This window comes from Cervus canadensis, chromosome 23 (genome assembly GCF_019320065.1).
Source record: "Cervus canadensis isolate Bull #8, Minnesota chromosome 23, ASM1932006v1, whole genome shotgun sequence".
Taxonomy (NCBI): domain Eukaryota; kingdom Metazoa; phylum Chordata; class Mammalia; order Artiodactyla; family Cervidae; genus Cervus; species Cervus canadensis.
The window spans coordinates 16669377-16689682 of NC_057408.1; the positions used below are offsets into that span (position 1 = coordinate 16669377).

General features: G+C 46.4%; 1 protein-coding gene across 4 annotated transcripts in view; it reads right to left on the bottom strand.

The window, feature by feature from the left end:
- Window positions 1-20306, bottom strand: part of BCL2 (BCL2 apoptosis regulator) — a 196005-nt gene that overhangs the window by 174445 nt on the left and 1254 nt on the right. The window contains exon 2 of one of the 4 annotated variants that reach the window (XM_043444506.1): window positions 12291-20226. The exons of the other annotated variants lie outside the window; for them this stretch is intronic. Within the exon in view, the coding sequence (XP_043300441.1) occupies window positions 20152-20226 (75 nt within the window). The 3' untranslated portion in view covers window positions 12291-20151. Of the gene's footprint in view, window positions 1-12290; window positions 20227-20306 lie in introns of those variants that run through there. 4 annotated transcript variants of the gene reach the window in all.

Sequence of the window (20306 nt, forward strand, 5' to 3'; positions counted from 1 at the left end):
TTTGCACAACTCTGACCTGTGGCTGTGTTTACAGCCCCGCGCGGGGCTGCGCCGATCCAGGCAGCCACACGGGCACCTGAACGCCGTGAGGCTCAGACTCCGCCACGTGGGCCCCCAGGGAAACCAAACTCACCCCCCTTCCTTCCAGAAAACCACAGGCGGACGCCCTGGGGGCAACGCTGACCCCAGCGGCCCCTCCGAACGGCAGCCCCGTGTGCAGAGCACGCCTGAGGTAAAGGGGGGCTCGGGGAGCACGCCCCGCTCCCCGTCTCTTCCTCCAGGATGCAGGGGTCCGACTGCAGATGGCGAGTGAACAACCTAAGTGACACCACCGGGCAGGCAAGTGTCACGGGGAAAACATGCAGAAAACCGTTCAATACTATTTAACATTTTTGTTATTTTATTTCAGCTGCCTATCTCTTTCTAGGACGATTTCCCAGAGAAATTCCATTTTCATTACAAAAGCGGTTTCTCATGCCAGGGAAAAGACTGTGATGCTGTGATTATTGCACTGTTGTTTCTACTAAGGTCATCTCAGATGGTGCATCTACGGGAGACAAATGGTTTCCTAAACAGGCTTCTCCGCATCCTGCTGCGGGTTAGGTTTGCCCCGAGTCATCTCTTCTGGGGCCTCGAGAAAAGCAGCTTTCAGGAGACTGTGGAAGGAGGGGAGAGGTCATGAACAGTGCCTAACCCCGGCTCACCGACGGCCAGAAGAAACAGACACGTTCATGCGGACAGAGCATCAGGAAACGTCCGGTACGGAGCGGGCACCTAGGATTCTCTGCTTTATCACGAGCACAGCTGGGCGCCGCATGAGGCCTGCAGGACCGCTCAGAGGTCCCCACGGGCAACTGTCTGTGCCACCAGCGAGACGGCTGGCATTTACCAGGCACCCACTCTGTGCTGGCCCCGGAGTGTTCAGTGATGGTCAAATGGCATCCAAAGTCCTCAACTCCGACGAATCTCGCTGACTCTACCTTTTTCGGGGGGGACGCTGCATGCATGGCAGGTAGGATCTTAGTCCCCCAGCCAGAGGTCAAATCTGCAGCGGAGTGTGGAGTCTGAAGCCCTGGACCTCCAGGAAGTCTCTGATTCTGCCTTTGAAATGACTACTATGGTTGTCCCATCTCAGTGGGAAGAGGTGGCAGGCGTGCAGGCACGCATGTCCAGCTGCACCCCAAGGAGGACCCCCGCCCACCGCCCCATCCCGCTCCACGCTGCCCTCCCCAACACACACACACACCCTCCACCATCCTGCTAGAAACCTTCACCAGATCTCCACTGCATGAAAAATCAAATCTGAATTCCCTACAGAGACATTCAGGGCCTTGATGAGTCAGCCTCACTGTGCCCTCAGCTTCAGCTCCTTCCTTCACCCCACAACCCCCACATTCCAGTCAGGCTGACCTCTGTACCCCTGTCAAGCTTGTCAGACCCTTCTCATACTCTCTTAACGCGTCATGGTAGCCTTTCCCATTGTCCATGGGACAAGCTCCTACTCATCATTCAAGATCCAGGCCAAACGGCTCATCCTCTGAGAAGCCACCTTAACTTTCTCAGGAAAAACTACAGGACTCTCACATGTATTTGTGTGTCTGTATTCCCTGGAGATTGCCCTCCATGAGGCCAGAGACCACGTCCAGACCCCTAGCAGGCACAGAGAATGTGAAATGAACAAAGGGCCACATTTCGTTGTAGGATGGTTTCAGATTGAGGCTTCCCAGGTGGTGCTGGTGGTAAAGAATCCACCAGCCAATGCAGGAGACTCAAGAGACACGAGTTCAATCTCTGGGCAGGGAAGATCCCCTGGAGAAGGAAATGGCAACCCACTCCAGTATTCTTGTCTGGAAAATCCCATGGACAGAGGAGCCTGGCGGGCTGCAGTCCACAGGGTCACAAAGATTCAGACACGCACACATTTCAGATTGAAGTCAGGAGTCAGATGCTCAGAGTTCAGGCATTGACTATAAAGTAGCTCCTCACACGAGCTACTCTGTGTCACGTGGCTATTCTAAACATGCCAGCAATGTGATGTGTGCACAGAGAGGAAAATTAAGATGGAGCGAGACAGCAAAAACTCCCACAGAAGTTACAACAGTCATATCCACTTGGGTCAAGTTCCCACCAATTCTCCACTCAGAAAAACGAGGTAGGAGAAGAAAAGGAATACAGCAGGTAAATAAAAGTCATTTAAGGTCTTTTGGTCTTTTTAAAAAAAATTTTTAAAAACTATTTAAACACTATTACTGCTTTCCTTCCTCTCTTTCACTCTCTGGAATAAATAATTTCACTTAAGTGGATTTTTCAAGATGACTGAAGCCTAAACTTGAAAAAAAAGAAAAAAACAATTCAGAATGGAGATACTTCTGAAACTTATTACCCACTTTCCCTGAACTCTTCAACTCTTCCTATGGAAACGAAGCCTGAGTTGATGAGTCAGCAGCATCCTCAGGAGTAAGGAAGACCGCCCCGCTCACACCCCACTGATAACCTCAGGGGCGTCCGAGATCTTCATTACCGCCTGCCCCACACAGAGGAGCCTCACACGGCCGTGCTCTTTAGTCCCTGGGCTAATCTTAATAGCATTTTTATCTTGTTCCTTGCAATCAGACTCTTAGAAATAATATTTCAATAATTTGCTGGCCTCCTCTGCCAACTCAGTGCTAATTAACTATATTCACGGTTTCTACTGGCTGGGGAAAAATGATAACCAACCTTGAGAGAAGATGTATTTTTTTTTTTAATTGGGTGGAAAATTATTCAACCTTAAAAACAAATGAAATTCCCACCCATGCTGCAACATGGATGAACCTTGAAAACATTACATTAAGCACAGTAAACCAGACAGGAAAGGACAAGTGTTGTGTGATTCCACTCACTGAGGTCCCTGCGGCCGTCAAGTGCAGAGACAGAACCGAAGGTGGGGGCTCCCTGCACCCAGCGGGAGGAGGGCCTTCAGGGAGTCAAAAAGCTCTGGGCATGGATGACGGTACAGCTCGAAACTGTTTTTACTGCTATAATGGTTATGATTTATATAGTGCCAACTGTGTATCAGGCACTACTCCAGGGGCTTCGCAAGTATTTTCACTTGTTAATTATCACGACAGCCCCTAGAGGTAAATACTATTTATATCTCCCTAGCCCACCAAGCTCCTCCCTCCATGGAATTCTCCAGGCAAGAAAACTGGAGTGGGTTGCCATTCCTTTCTCCAGGGGATCTTCCCCATGCAGGAATCGAACTCAGGTCTCCTGTGCTTCGGGCAGATTCTTCACCGTCTGAGCCACCAGGGAAGCCCCGGATGACGGTGTGAACGTGCTTATTAGAGCACTGAGCCGTGCACAGAAATGACTAAAATGGTGCATTTTAGTTACGTGTGGTTTATCACTAGATACACACACATATGTACAGATACATAATATATGTATGTATGTATGTATTTTAAAGCAAACCTCTTAAGAATGATGGCCACACTTTTATGAGTGAAGGGTGTGACCTTTAATTTGGCACGTGAACTTCATGACATCCCTCCGCAAGGCAGGGGTTGAAATTACTTCCTCGTTCCTAGTTGGCCTGAGGGTCATCTGAACCACCCAAACAGTGGTCTCTGCAGGCGTGAATGGTGTCTATAGTCCCAAAGGCCTTTCGCTCACAAGTGACAATACTGGTGACAAAGGGCTGCTCTCCCAGTCCACGGGGACACTGTGGATAACCCCAGGGGGAACCCGGGCAGAGCAGGCCAGGAAGCCCGTCTTGGACACAGACTCCAAACCCTCCTCTCGTCCTGAGGTCCAGCCAGACAGCCCCGGGTCACATACGTGGTCCTGAAGACAACAAAGATCCCAAATATCCGAAGTCACTGGGACGTTTGAGGATTTGTAAAAGAACACAGAGGCAGCCTTTTAAATATCATACTGTTGGGTTATAGCTTATAAAAGGAAACATTTTAGGTTATACTGGAACAATATTTTGAAAGCAGTCTGGCCCACAAAAGAGAGACGGTGTATCTGGTAGTGTGTTCAGTCTGGCAAACACAGAACCCAAGGCTTAGAGGGTCTAACATTGAGCTCTATCTTGCTTAATGAAAGGTTACTATTGTCCCTCTGCCTGAATAATAATTCGCCTTCCTTTTTTCATGATATTATGAAATATCATGAAGGTCTACTCTAAAAGTTATAATGTGCTGTGCCTGGGAGAAATGTTTGAAATTTTTAAATTCATATATGCTTTATTAAGCAAACCTCTTAAAACAGTTCTTTTTTTCCCTCTTGAATTTGAGTTATTTCACTCTGCACAGGACCATAAAATTAAATATTCCATTTCTATGTGTTTAATAACATCAACAGATATAACAACAATGAGATTGCGGGGTGGGGGTTGAGTTTCATAAGGAGTGTAGTAAGAGTTTCCTATCTTGTCAGAATTTGGTGTTTTAGTTTCTTTTAAGAAAATAGTTTCCTGGCCCATGCGGCCACTCCCTGAGCGGAGATCAACACAGCATCCTGTTCAAATGTTATGGTGGAAACACTGCCTGTCCTGGGCCAAATGTATCCAAATCACACGGAGGAGGACGGAAAGAACTCGCTCTGGATGCACCACTGTTGCTGAAGGTGGGTTTGTTTATGAGTAGAATAAAATTTACAGCTAAATATAAAAACAGATACATCGTCATCTTGTAAAGGGTAGTAACATGCCATTCCAACTCTGGACTCTTGGAAAAAAACATGAAGGTCATGCCTAAAATAAGAACAGTGAAGGCCCGAGGATCAAACCAGGGGTAAAACCGCAGACTTGTCCCTGTTTTGATGAAGGCATTAGGCAGGTTACAATTGGACAGTGAGATCATTTCTCTTGTACCAGGAAAGCACTGTGGGTTTGTTATTCCAACACACACACACACACACACACACACACACACACACACACACACACCACGCTGACCCCGGGGAGGGTTTCTGAATCAGGTGTCTGGTCTGGGTATGAAACAGTGATTATTACTACGTATCTTTCAAAGGCTATTTATACAGACTATTGGAGCCAAAGAGGAGAGAGACAGAAGAAACACTCTGTTGCTCTGTGTGTGCTGCTCTCTCTCTTTTAACTTTAAAAGTCCATAGAGTGAAAGATTTCACCTCCTAGTTACTAAAATAAAGACGGCTAACTGACTTCCTAAAAAGATGCAAAAGAAACCAAAAGGTCACAGGCATCAAACTGTTATTTTTCATGGATTTCTGTTTTTAGATTTTAAAAAATTTCTTGATGTTTCAGAGGCTATCAATGACCACTTGGATGGCCTAAAAAAGGATCTGGTTTTGCCTCTTACTAGGCAGTGACTTAATTTTGCAGAACCTCTGTTTCCTCATCCATAATTCCACTTCCTACCCTCATGGGGGAGGTTACTGGGGTTAAATAATCTTCTATCCATAAAAGTGTTAAACTCAGAGTCTGGCACATGTTGAGGTCCAATTAGTATTAGTTTCCTTCCTTCCTCCTGACTCTCAGTGACTGAGGCCAATGACCAATGTGAAGGGAATGGAACTGGGGGGTGTGGCAGGATCAGCAGTGGTAACGGGAAAGGCTCCAAACGCTGAGCCAAAGCCAGTAGGTCCAGGGTTTCCCTGGTGGTCCAGTGGTTAGGGACCCACTTTCCAATGAAGGGGGCATGGGTCTGAGTCCTGGTTGGGAAACTGAGATCCCACATGCCATGTAACATGGCCAAAAAATAAAAATAAATTTAAAAGATAACAAGTCTTCTTTAATCCTGTATTATTGATCATGGCAACCTATTTTAAATTCATATGCAGGCTGTATTATACATATATATATACATGTATATTCACTTTAAGATAGAACACCATGTTCTGAGCTGTTAATTTTTTAAAAGTCATTCAGGATAAAGAAGATGTGGTACATATATAAATGGAATATTACTCAGCCATTAAAAATAACGAAAACATGACATTTGCCACAACATGGATGGACCTAGAAATTGTCATACTGAGTAAAGTCAGTCAGACAGAGAAGGAGAACTAGCATAGACATCCCCTATGTGCAGAATATAAAAAGGAATATATAAGTGAACTTGTTTACAACGCAGAAACAGGCTCACAGACATAGGGAATGAACTCATGGCTGCCAGGAGGGGAGGACGGATGGAAGGGATAATCAGGAGGCTGGGATGGACATGCTCACACGGCTGTACTTAAACTGGGTCACCAGCCAGGGCCTCCTCCAGAGCACAGGGCCCCTGCTCAGTGCTGTGCGGCGGCCTGGACGGGAGGGGTCTGGGGGAGAAGGGATGCATGTGCACGTATGGCTGAGTCCCTCTGCCGTCCGCCTGAAACTATCTCAACATTGTTAATCGGCTGTACTTCAACATAAAATTAAAAAATTTTAAAAATTGAGAAAGCACTCAACCACCTCTAGGTAAATCACAATACTACTGGGAAAACTCAGAAATGAATCCAAGACATTAAATTGCCCCATCGGCATTCCTGTACCTAATTCCCCTGCTTTTGCTTTGCTGTAGCCTCAATATTATACTGCTAACTACTTGCCCGTTTACTGTTCTGCCTTCCCCGTGATGTTGGATTCACAGAGGTATGAGAGACTGTCCCTGGCTGTCGTGATTTCTGTTACAGATCCGGCACGCTTACAATTATTCATTGAATGAACAAAGTCGAACTAAAGTATAATCCACATGCCCCTTAGGAACTGAGGAAATTCTACTGATCAAAGCACCACCATTGTTTCAGTTCAAAAAACCTTTCACTCACTAAATTTATGTTGGTTCCCTAAAGACAGGAGCCTGATCTTAAAAGTAAATAAAAACATAGATTGCTAGTTAGGTGCCAGCCAGCAGCAATCATTTACATTCATACAATCCACTTGCCCCCTGCTGAAAACGGCTGTCTTCCAGAACTCTCACATGGAGTTTTAGCAAATTCTCACATTCACCATATTACTGTCCCCTGAGAAGGTATCTCAAGGTCAAGTGCGCCCCGCTCAAGAGCGTCCTGTGGCAAACATGAGATGTCCCTCTGCCGTTAACACGAAACACATCTCAAAATAACCTGAAATGTTGAGATTACATTTTACTTTTCCTGAAAGTGCTTGAGCTAAAGAGCTGTAGCAGACACTATTTTCCAAAATTAGATGCACTCGTTTAGGTTTCCATTAAGGAACCCGGTGTCCTTACGAAAACAGACCCTGAGAAGCAGCGCAGAGAGACACATCCCCTGGACTCCGAGTCGCCCTGAGCTCCGCTTCTCTGGACTTACTGGCTCTCCTGTAGCTTTGGGAGTCCACGTTTTCTCTTCATGTGTGAGTAAACAAATAATAAAAAGGGTGTGGGAGGGAAAGGCAAAGAGAAGTGGGAACATAACCCCGCCTTGCCTAGAGTTTTGTGAAGATGAAATGGGCCAACAGATTCGAAATTCCTTTGGAAACTGAAATCCCCCATCAAGGCGAGAGACCACCATTGTAATTAATGTTTTCCCCTGGAGACCCAACTCTACAAAACCTGCCTTTCCTAACTGAATTTTCTTCAAATACACCTTTAGTAACTGATTGCTAATGAAGATTTACCGCATTCTAACAAAAACAGTCATGATTTTTGTGAATTCTAAGAAAAAAAGTTTCAATATGGCAGTGTTAATTTAAGGGAATGGGAAACTTTAAAAAATACTTGTATATAACCAGAACATGGACCACATTCTTTTCAAAACGACTAGAGGAAAAAGACCGCTAGAACTGAAGAAGACATGAGCGATGCTTTGAAGCACTCAGTCAGTCCACATCTTCCTCCAGGTCTCTCCGCTCCAGTCCCGTGGCGGCTCCGAGCGAGCCCTCCCCTGTGGTCCCCGTGTCTGTCCTCGGCTCCCAGCGTCTGCAGGGCTGCTGAGCCCGCCCCGCCAGCTCTGAAGCACTGGCCCTGCCCACTGAGTGCAGTCAGGGCAATTGTTCTAGAATAAACCCCTGCACGGAGGTGCACTCCAGCCTCACCTCCTTCTCTGGCGGTGGGGCAGGGGGAGTCCTGGTTCCCTGACCAGGCATGGAACCCTCGGCCCCTGCCTGTGCTGGAGGCCCGGAGTCCCACCCTCACGCCCGCCTGAGCCCCTCTGTCCCGCCCCCCATGCGCCCTCCTGCCTCTGCCCTCTGTCCCCGGGCTCTGACTGCTGGAGGCACTCTGCTCCCCAGCCCAGCCTCCGCAGCGCCTGCCCTGGGAGGACCTCCCCAACTCTGATAAACGCCCAATGGGGGTGCACGTCTCCACCCCAGCACCCCGCTGCGCTCCTGCAGTTGCCATCGAGTGAACGCTACCCCCTAGACTCCCGCTCCCACCTCTCCAAGCTGGCCTGCAGCGTGCAGTCAACTCAAAAAAAAAAAGCATTTCTTGCTCTGTCTGCTTCAACTGTAGGATCACACACACTCTTTTACCGGAAAGCACAGAGATGCAAGTAGGCTCATTCTAATACGCATGAGGACATCCTTTTCAACTTCATGCTGAGCCAAACAGGTAGAGACGTTTGAAGGAAGAGTCATGGGTCTCAACTTGTATTAAATTTCCCCAAAGTGTCCACATTTGCAAACCACTAATTTACTCATTGGCCATGCCCTTTCAATAGTCCCTACAAAAGGTATTTTCAAATTCCATTTGACATGTATTTTCATCAGTTAATTTTTAATTGAGCCAAATATTAAATGCTCACGTTAACCAGACAAAGTGTGTTGAGCTGCTGATTTGCAGTGACAGCTTGTGTTATTCTCACACACAGGCCAAGCATGAAATAGAAAACTAATAACCCCTTAAGTGTATTCTCCAAGTATCATTTATGGGAAAGAAAACTACATTCAAAGGAAACTTGTGCAATGGCTGTCATTTTCCCCCCAAGCCGCAAGCTGTTACAAAGCAGGGAAGCTCATTTTCCCACGGAGCCGGAGGAGCTCAGACCCCACTGTCACAGGCAGACTCATTAAGAGGGGATCTGGCAGCAGCTGAGGGGACAGACACTCTGGAGAACCGGCCAATTATCTGGGTGTCCTTTATCATCTGAAGTTTCTGAACTCGCCCACAGATAAGCCACTTGAAGAGGGCCTGGCAGTGGTGACATAAAGCACAGATGGCCTCGGAAGAAATGAGAGGCGAGAAGGGAAGATGGGGGGGAGCATTTGCTTGTGGTTTCATTCATGGGGACAGGTCTGTAAGCTGACACATCCCTCTTTTGAAAAGGCCCCTGGAGAAGTATGGTCAAGCTTCATTACAAGTAAACAAATCACACGCTCTTTCTCCAACAGATGACAAATGATGAGCAACGATGCTTTTGAGTCTGCTTCATGCCAAGGAACGAGGATTCTCAACATGCAAATTCCACCAGTTCTTAGAAACCACAGAGAGGCTGTGATGTTTGCTTCAACCAGAACAGAGAACCCAGCCCCAGGCTGCCAGGCCAGTGGGCTGCTCCCTGCCACCCTTGGGGGTCTTCCTGGTGGTCAGCGTCTGGGGAAATGAAATCTCGGGTTCTCTCTCCTCTGGGAACACAGCTGCACTGACTCCCACCTTTCCAGGGGCTGCTTGTTTTCAGGGAAGAAGAACTAGGGGACCACCTACCCTTGTGACTTTTATGCTATAGTTTTTTTATAATTGAGCTACAACATTAATAAGAAAGGAAAAACCACTTTGTCCCCACCGTGAGAACCATGCAGGAGTCCTCTTTCTTTAATGGTAATATAATGGAAAATAATCTTAGACGTCAAGATTATCTGAATTGGGTCTGAGACATAAAACAGCAGAATTGAGAACAACTATGCATATGTATCGGAGAAGGCAATGGCACCCCACTCCAGTACTCTTGCCTGGAAAATCCCATGGACGGAGGAGCCTGGTAGGTTGCAGTCCATGGCGTCGCGAAGAGTCGGACATGACTGAGCAACTTCACTTTCACTTTTCACTTTTATGCATTGGAGAAGGAAATGGCAGCCCACTCTAGGGTTCTTGCCTGGAGAATCCCAGGGACAGGGTCGCACAGAGTCGGACACGACTGAAGTGACTTAGCAGTAGCAGTGGCATGCATATGTATAGGGCTTCCCTGGTGGCTCAGATGATAAAGAATCCGCCTGCAGTGCAGGAGACCTGGTTTCAATTCCTGGGTCGGGAAGATTCCCTGGAGAAGGGCATGGCAATCCACTCGTGTTCTTGGCTGGAGAGTCCCCAGCGACAGAGGAGCCTGGCACGCTACAGCTCACAGGGTCACAAAGAGTTGGACAGAACTGAGTGACTTACACATGCACATATATGCAGACCGTGTGCATGTATTTTTTGTATAAGCAGATACAATTAGGCAACTGAAGGGCTAGTCTCTAATACTAGCATTAAGGACTTTTATGAAAGTTGAATATAAAGCAAAACCTAGATTTCTTTTCAGGTATGAATGACATACTTTTTCAATTCAATGATGGGTGAAATTAAAACCCTTAGGTATTTTTGTTCATTTGGTGCTACTAAACCTCAACAGATCAGTGGGACGGGACATTTGGAGCACATTCTTTGGTTGCTGTTCAGTCACTAAGTCGTGTCCGACTCCGTGACACCACAGACTGCAGCGCACAGGCTCCCCTGTCCTTCACCATCTCCCGGAGTTTGCTCGAGTTCATGTCCATCGAGTCAGTGATGCCATCCAACCATCCCATCCTCTGCCACCTCCTTCCCCTCCCGCCTTCAGTCTTTCCCAGAATCAGGGTCTTTCCCAATGAGTCGGCTCTTCTCATCAGATGGCCACAGAACTGGAGCTTCAGCGTCAGCACTATGGGAACACACACGTCCCTCTAAGGGGACATCATGGAGTGGGACACATGTACTCATGTAATAGGTGGGGACAGTAGTCGTGAGGGCGAGTTTGATGTTTGAAGCACCTCTGTCTGACTTCCCTGGGGGTCCAGTGGATAAGAATCTGACGGCCAGGGCGGGGGACATCACTTCGATCCCTGGTCCAGGAAGATCCCAGAGGCCGCGGAGCAGCTGAGCCTGTGTGCCGACAACTACTGAGCTTGTGCTGCGGAGCCTGGGACCACAGAAAGGGGGGCCGCTGCCAGGAGATGCCCCAACACTGCCACAAAAAGCAGCCTGTCAGATGCCACTGGAGAACAGCCTGCACAAGGCAATACAGACCCAACAGGCCCAAAAATAAAATAAATAAAAATTATATTAAAAAACTGCCTCTGTCACAATCCATCTACTCAATCAACAGTCATTGTGTGCACCTATTATCTGCTATGCTGGGTGCAGCTTAAATGTGATAGGAGGACTATTTCTCTTCTTTTTTTGGGGGGGGAGGTGCTGTGGTGTGAGGCATGTGGGATCTTAGTTCCCCAACCAGGGACTGGATAAACGCGCCCTGCAGTGGAAGCTCAGAGTCTTAACCCCTGCACCGCCAGGCAAGTCCCAGGAATATTTATTAAGTGAGAAAGTGCCAGTGAAGGAGAACAGCTAGACTTTGTAAGACCCCCACAAAGGGAGGATGCTATCAGGATGCTGGAATCACACTCATCTGACTCAGAAGGAATTATCTTTTAAGTAGGCACACCAGTTATGGAGGGCCAAGCTCTGAGTAGTAAAACATGGAGGTGAACACCTCCATTCAATCACTAGACACCCACAGAGGACCCTGGGGGGAAGGTGGCATGGAAACAGCGATAATAAAAGAAGGCAGAACCAGCAGGGGAAGTCAGGACCATGTTGGGAAGTGAAGAAAGGAAACGGGGAATCGATGGGGGTTGGGAAAAGGCAGAGTGTACTCCAGCCTCAGAGTCTCTCTCGAGTCCAGATCCTTAAGACCAACTGCCATGGGCATCCCCACCTGGGCATCCGATTGGCGGGGAGTGGGGGGATTCCACCTGCAGTGCAGGAGACAGAGGTTCGATCCCTGGGTCGGGAAGATCCCCTGGAGGAGGGAATGGCAACCCACTCCAGTGTTTTTGCCTGGAGAATCCCAGGGAGCGGGCTGTAGTCCATGGGGTCTCTATTAGGAGCCCAAGTTGAAATTGTCCAAAACTAATTCCATCACATTTATCCCACAAAACAGTCACGTTGCTTATCGTTGCTTGCTCTCTTAAGGACCACATCCTTCTGGGAAACAGCCCAGATTTGAATTCACGCCTCCGCTTCCCTCCCTGCCTCCCTCCTCATGTTCGGTCCGTTCAGTCCTTTGGACCCACTTCTCCCTCACCCCCACGTGTCCCGGCCCCCCAGGCCTCCCACCTGGCTCCCACCGTCCATCCTCCTCAAGCCCACACATCCCGCCTTGACTCAGAACCCTCTCAATAATCCTTTTAACATCTACCAAGTTAAACACAAACTGTCCACTTAGGACCAGTCTTACCTCACCAGGGCTCTCTACGCCCCAGGCAGGTCAGACTCTTCTCAACTCCCCAGTGACGCCGCAAGCATTCCCACCTGTCCTGCCTCCTCCAGCGCAGCTACCTGGCCTGCCCTCCGCTGTATCTCCTACCCATCACCTCCTGCATGAAACGCAGCCAGATCCCCTTCTGGCTGGACCAGATCGCCGTCCACCGAAGTGTGTCAAGGATTACAGCAATTTACCCAGCACTTACCTTAGTCTCACTACTGGTCAGCGAGTTCCTTAGATGCAAAGGTTATCTTCCACATTTTTCACTCAAGTGAAACACCCGGCATACAGTTGTGCACATAGTAAGCCCTCAATAAAATGTTTTCAGTGGAAATAGGCAGTGTCCGTACCCTACACAATAGCAGGATCTTTAAAACCCTTTCGTTCCCATCACAGCCCGTTGCCAGGAACGCCTCATGGTTACAATTTGCAAACAATTGCTCCTTTTCCTTGATTAAGACTTCTTCACATCATTTTTCTTCTTATGTTGTCACTTAAATATTTAGTAAGTGACTCTGCACTATTATATTTACAATTTTTTTAGAAAATAGCTTCAAACCGCCTGTAAAAATTTTCAGTGTTAAAAAGACAGAGGTCAAGAAAGACAATCCTGGCAGGAATTCGTAAAGAAAATGGGAGGATATAGTCCTGAAATTTAGACTCAGAGATGTCAACGAACATCCTTTCTAGAACTTTTTCCCTCAAGAGATAAAATACCAATATCTAAGTATGATGATATAATGATGTAATTAATTTTATTCCTATGCTAATTGTAAGGAGGCACTGACCTGAGGGGACTAAGTACTTATCCCACATACTCTTCGAAAATTCTATTTCAAAGGTAACACATAGGGATGGCATTCACTGTGCTCAAAGCAGAAGAAATCTGAGTATTGGTGAAGAAGAGCTGGAAAAAGTCAAGAAAAGACAACCTACAACATCAGTGCCTGGTCTGGTACTCCAAGCACCAGAAGTCATAAACTCTCCATCTTCTTTTGCAGCTTAAGAAAAGACTGCTTAAAAATTCAGAAACACAGTAATTGGGACTATCACAAGAAAGATGCATTGTTCTCAATGGTAAAATCTCCCTTGGAAAATTTAGGCTTCATTTCATACAGTGGATCTTTGGCTTGGTTTTAGGAGAAATTTAAGCTTCACTTGATACCACGGAGCCTTGGATTGGTTTTAGGAGAAATTTAAGCTTCACTTGATACCATGAATCCTTGGGATGGTTTTAGGAGAAATTTAAGCTTCACTTGATACCACAGATCCTTGGGTTGGTTTTAGGACAGAGGAATAGAGAGGCGAGGGGGTCGGTCATAAGCTGACTCGTTATGCTGAAGCTCCAGAGCACAGACGACCTGATTATTAACCGAAAATGGAATGTGGCTCCATCTCTGAAATTCTGAAGGCAAAACAAGGAGCAGAATGGAAACATCAGAGATCTTTCTCATGGAACCTGGTCCATCGCCTGAGAAAACCAGCCAAGTAGCCCTTAGTGCATTTGTAGCTGCTACCAACGGCCACGCCAGCATGGCAGGGAGATTCCCTTTCTAACGTGCTTAAGAGCCTCTTAAGGCGTTTGGGGAAGTAGTCTTCAGTATAAGTTATTTTAGCTGCGTTGAGTTAGTGAAACTTCATCTCAGGCTAGACCATCAGGCCCACTCGACTCTCCCACTGCAGAGATCGGAGCCAGTATACTCCTCCAGCAGATCCTATCTTTTTCCTGCACAGGGTTGGAATTTATGGTCTCTGGAGGGAAAGCCAGCATATCTGATCACAGAATTTTTCCTTGCCTGGCTGCTTGTGGCGAGAATGCAGATGGGGTCCAGGTACTCCAGCTTAGACAGACCCCTTTCCTGCCCTGCTCCCTTGCAGTCCAGACAAGTGCTCTCTCCTGCAGGTGAGCCCACCCTTCACGTGCTAGAGGCTCACGAGGAGTCCACCCCGCAGGTCCCCCTGCCCTGGGATGATGGGCAAGTAGGGGTCAGCGATGGAGGCTGGTGCGGGGGGCGGGGGGCAGGTCCCGATGAGAAAGCCCACGTGGCTCTAGAGAGGGCAACAGACGCCCATCACCGTGCTCAGTGAAGCACAGCTGGGCTTATCTTTGGTCTGGCAAATGAAGGGCAGAGAAGTCATGTTGGCACTACAGAATCGAGCAGATCAGAACAAGCAGCAATCTACAAAAATACTTTTAGAAACGAAAATGGCTTTGTCGTGATTTCGAAAGTTTTACAACCTTCATTACAGAAGAAGGACCACGAATAAAAGACGTTAGATGGCAAACACCTGCTCTTCAGGAGCACAAACGTCACCGTGGACTAGGAACTTCTGTATGCAAGTTTTGGAAGAGAAGCCTCTTAACAAACAGAAATAGGACTAGAACCTAAAACCAAACCAAAACAAAAGCTTTTATTTTCATCTCTCCCCTGTTTTGGTTCAAGTCGACTCTGACTTTTCTGCATACCAAAACGATTTAAGAAAGATAGTTCTTCAAATTAATCTATTCTAACCATCTTCATCAGACCTTGATTGTCTCTTACTGAAAAAGAATTAATGAAATACTTTAAAAACTGCAGACTAGTGTTTATTAAGTCCTCATAATATGTATAAACAGCACCAAATGGGTAAATATTTAACAAGGGAACTCCCCTTGCCTTTCAGTTCTCTTAAGCACACGTCCATGTAACACAATATTTTTTTTTAATTATCTATATTCCTCTCCTAGTTAAATCAGGCCTAATGCACACATGAATAGGCATATGGTTAGAAATAACTTTTTCAGACAAATACTGAAGTGTATGCAAAATAACACACACTTAGCTTTTTTTCCCCCTCTAAATCTGAGAGTTTAGAATCATCTCGTTGGGCTGGGGGGCAACAGAATTCACGACATCTCTAGCCCCGGCCTGTGACAGCATCCAGGGCAGGGAAAATGCCTTCCTCCCGGGACCCCCGACCTGACCCAGGACGGGGCACAGAGAAGACGCGCGATCAGCTCTGCTGAATAACCGTCCCAGTCCTCGGCTAACTTTCATCCTTAATCCTGTTTCAACCTCACTCACTGACTTGGTTTGAATCAAACCAAGAGGGATGAAAGAAGAGCCCCGTGCTGGACTCACTTCTCCGAGTGGTCCCCTGTATGAAGCTGGGGGAAGGGGGACCAGCGTGCGAGGTTACCGCCATACCTGAGTCAGGCGCTATTAGATTACTTTAAAAAGGTTTAACAGAACCTTTGAACCTCAAACACAATATATCTCTGGGGGCAGAAGAAACCTTTTCACTCGCACACTACAAAGACAGTGCTGTTTTTCTAGCACAAACGCTGCAATACCACTGAAATACTGCTCCTGCAAAGACACGATGGATGACCTCAGAAATGGGTGTGGGGGTGTGCTGAGTGGGAGAGACTGCTGTTAATACACACAGTACCCACACACCTGCTTTATGAGTGGGTTTATCAGCCTCCAAAAGCTGACAAGGACTGGGAGGAAAGATAAACTATAAGAGTTTGGCTTAAAAAAAAAAAATCTGTGGCTTTCTGTTACCTGGTGTTCTATGTGGCCTAATGACATTTAGCGAGTCTGAAATGTACTAGTTCAACCAAGGATTGCTAAAAAGATCAATCCGTTCTCACTAGAAAGCACAGCTAAAAGTAACAGGATGCACAGAAGAAAGCCATGTTTTCGACTGACATTAAACAGCAACAAAGGCCCTAAAACAGAAAAGAGAACTGAGTGAACTGTCAAATTTTACAAAAGTCCCCAAATGTGATTGCTCAACAGCACATGACTGCAAGTCTAGGAGCCATACTGTATCTTTTCTCTACAGAATATATTACTGAAAGGGGTCATATGATTCTTCGCAGGCAGAAAGATGCACTTTCCCAAGGAAAGTTCATCATTAAATATATTATTTAAGACTGGATCATCTTCAGGCTATTTTTAATCCTATCATTTTGCTGCCAAAATTGGCCTTAAGCAGCTAACATTCAACCACTAGAAAAACGATGTTTTCTCATGTATTTTGTTCACTGGCCTGAGAACGGTCTTGCTTTCCAGTTAATCAAATGTTTGAGTGGATGTGGACTATGTACAGAAAAGAGAAACTGCTTGCTGACCAACTAATAAAAAGGAAGCTAACCTCTACTGGATGTGGAGAAGTAAGTTCCTGTCTTCCTAAACCACAGAGACCAAAACATGAGCACACAAAAAAAGCTGCCCCACCATCTCAACAGAAGGAAGCCAATCGCCTATTAAAGCGTCTTATCCTTGCAGTTGTCAGACATCTCCCTCTCTCCTAAGACAGGAAGCAAAATGTTCTCACGTTTCTCAGTTCAGAGCGCACCGTTCATCATCCACTTGCCTACATCTCAACCCTCTGCTTGCAAAAGCCACCGTGGCCATGAAGTGGTCCCAGGGCCCCTAAACTCATCTACAGAAATTTGAACTGAGTTACAAGGGGATAAAACAATACTGAATACAGCCATGAAGAGTTAAGGTTCCTGTCCTTACTGGGAGTGGGAAAGCTATCTTCCTTTAACGGGGCCACCAGTGCCAGGACATGTTGTACTGCGCTCACCTGCTTCAGTCGTGTCCGACTCTTTTCGACCCTATGGACTGTAGCCCGCCAGGACTAGAGTGGGTCGCTGTGCCCTCCTCCAGGGGATCTTCCTGGCTCAGGGATGGAACCCTTGTCTCCTGCATTGCAGGCAGATTCTTTACCTCTGAGCCACCGAGGAAGGCCCACAGACTGTATAGTTACCACGAAAAACATCCTTGAGGTCAGAGCTTGTGATCATTTCGCTCATCTCTACAGCATTCCAGCCTCTCTCCTCCAAAGCTCAGACCACTCTAGCAGATACCTGGGAAATACTCGGCATCCTAGGTAACACCATGGATCCCAGGAGGCCACTGGAAGGGGACGCTGCAGGACCCCTCCGGGACTCTCATTTTTCCTAAAAGATGTCACAGGAATCAGTGGTCGGTGATGGTAGCCGGCACCTCTAACTCCCCTGTGCACCCCAACACCTGTAGATGTGCGAACCACAGGCTCTGACTCAGAGGCTCTGGGTGGGACCTGAGGCTCTGCTCCTCCAAGACGCTCCCAGGGGGTGCCTGAGAGCTCCCGCACGTGGAGAGGCGGTTCTCAGATGCTCCCTAGAACCACTGCCATCTCGCTGCTCTGCCGTCCTGCCTCCCTCTGGATGCTTTATTCAGACTCAGGGATAAAGCCACAGCCCACTCCACGGCCAATTTCTTCTTCAGTGTTTGTGTAACGTGCAGACTTCTGAGACCACCTCTGAGGCACTTAGCATCCAAGGCCCTGCTTTCTCCAGCTTATGGAGCATGGAGTGCAAACCGTTCTCCCTCAGCCTCAGAAGCAGCAGCAGCAAAGAACAAATGTGACTTCGAGTCTAAAGCCCCCATCAGAACAGATTCAGCAGATGGGCTGATCCACTGAGCCCTGGAAGCAGTGCCCGTCACTGTCCAACATTGGAAGAGCATGCCAGCCCTCCTCCAAAACGTGCCCATCCGCACCGAGTCCTTCACGCCGTACCACAACACGTGTTATGACAGAAGCAACCCTGATTGGTGCAAATTGGGAGGAAAATCTGTCTGGATGCCAAATGCTCAAAATAAAAATTTAGATTCATAATGCATCTTTGGAAAGGACATGTAAATCAGCCTCCCAAATATACTTCTCAAATAATACTACCTCTTTTATTATTCCAAAGTACCCATTTATGATAGCATTTCCTCACACTTTTTTTCTGCCAAAGTCCTTTGTTTTCCTATTTAGTTATCCATCTCTATGTTGTCCTGAATGCTACACATTTCACCATCAGCAATTTGTGCTTCTACATGATTTATTTTTACTATAAGAGGTTTTGTCAAGAAGTTTATCATGTTCTATGGTACGTCATTGTGGTTTGGCATCATAAAATGTAGCCTCTACATTTATCAACCTCAGATACCTGTTGACCACAAAGATAGGCTCTACTAAGAAAATTCTATTTTGAAAGGAGGAAAGAGCGAGACTTCACTTAAAAAGAAAATTCAATTGTATGAGATGTTAATATACCACAACTTGACAACAAAGATCAAGATTACATCTTAATTTCTATCATAAACAAATGTCTCCATTTCCCATCTTTTCATTGAATTACTTGACACATGACAGTTACAACCTTGGCTTTCTTTCAACCAGAAAGAAAAAATTTTTAATATTTTTTCACAAAAGTATGTAATAGTCAGACTGTTCAGTTAGTTTTACTTTGGTCTCAAAATGATCCTTTTGGTGTCTGGAAGTCCCTACCTCTTTGGTTATAGTGGTTAAAAACAAAATCACCTACTTAATCAAACATTTAACAAAAATATTCCTTACACCTTCTACAGAACTCTTCCAGAATTACTAAAGATCTGGTAAAATGGGATCTAAAAGAAACAAACAGTTCACAAAAAGCATTTATTAATAAATTTTAGAGATTAAGTGGGGTTTTTACTTTTAAACACTAAACAGTGGTATCAATATTTCGTCAACTTTGGTCAAGTTGGATCAGATGTTCACGTCAGTCATCTACTTTTCTTGGACTTTTCTCTTTTCAGCCCCCTAATACTAGCACACTTTGTAACCGTATAAAATAGATAACGTGCTTCTTGAAATCAAACCCACATGCAGTGACTTCTAAGGTTTTTATTCCTGTTAGGTCCTATAAAATAATAATATTAGTAATCTTCCTAGAGACCGTAAAAGGAGGCACTGAATGGCATCCTTTTTCAAAGACAGCTCTTCAGATTAAAACAAAAAGTCTGCAAAAAACTTGAACCGGTTATTCCTTTCACTTTTTCACAAATTAATCATTTCAGATATGAAGTACAGATGTCAATGACACTTCTTCAGTCTTCTGAGCTGCACCCCTCCCCCAGAGAATCACACTCACGAAAAGAGCTTCATGGTGACATGACAGAGGCTCTGCCTAGCACAACAGTACCAGGAAAAAAAAGCTCACAGATGTTCTTCAAAAATACAAGCATCAATCACTTCAACTAAAGTCACAGCATGAGAATCCACAGCTAAGAATCAATTCTTCTATCTTTATACAGATACTCTGGATGCAAGTTTGCCCAGCAGAGGATCCCACCAAACGATGTGCATTGTAGGTTAGGAGGTTAGGGTGTAAAATAAAATATACTAAAAATTCCAGTAAACTTCTAAATCATACACAAGTTATGGAAATAGAACACAAGGTAGGTGGCCAATGCGAAATCTGTCAGTGATGAAACAAACACCCATAGCCAAGGGTTCTTCAAGACACAAGGTCACTGCCCACTAGGAACGTGGCACTAATTGGAGGTCAGGGTCACCGGACTCTGGAAGTCAACTTACCTTTCCACAGTCATCCAAGTTTTCTCGGGAAAGGGGCTACGCTGGTTTTCCTCTTTGGGTAGATTTTACCAAGTGAGTCAGAGAAGGGCCTCTAGAGGAGTCTGTTCTTCTAATCCAGTGGTTCCCAAATTTTAGGACAAAGCAGAAACCCCCAGGGGAGGTTATTTCTGATGCAGATAGCCAGGACTCAGCCTGGTGTCCAGTTTATGAGTTGTCCCTGAAATGCTCCTTTTCAATAAGCTACTCGGCCAGGTACCGTGATCATGGGGATCCCTGGACTCCCAGTATGGGAAACCTTGAAGGGATGCCCTTTATCCCCAGATTCTACTGATCCAGCAAAGGCTGGATCTTTGAACCTCAGTGGCTGGCAGGCAAGGGAAGCAATGTCTCCAGGGAAGAAGTGATCACAGTAGGGTTGGCAGGGAGAGCTCTCTGCAGCGGAAGAGAAAGGGAGGCCACACACCTGGTTTCACTTCACCGGCCTGCCCTCGACCCTGGGCCCAGCCACACCC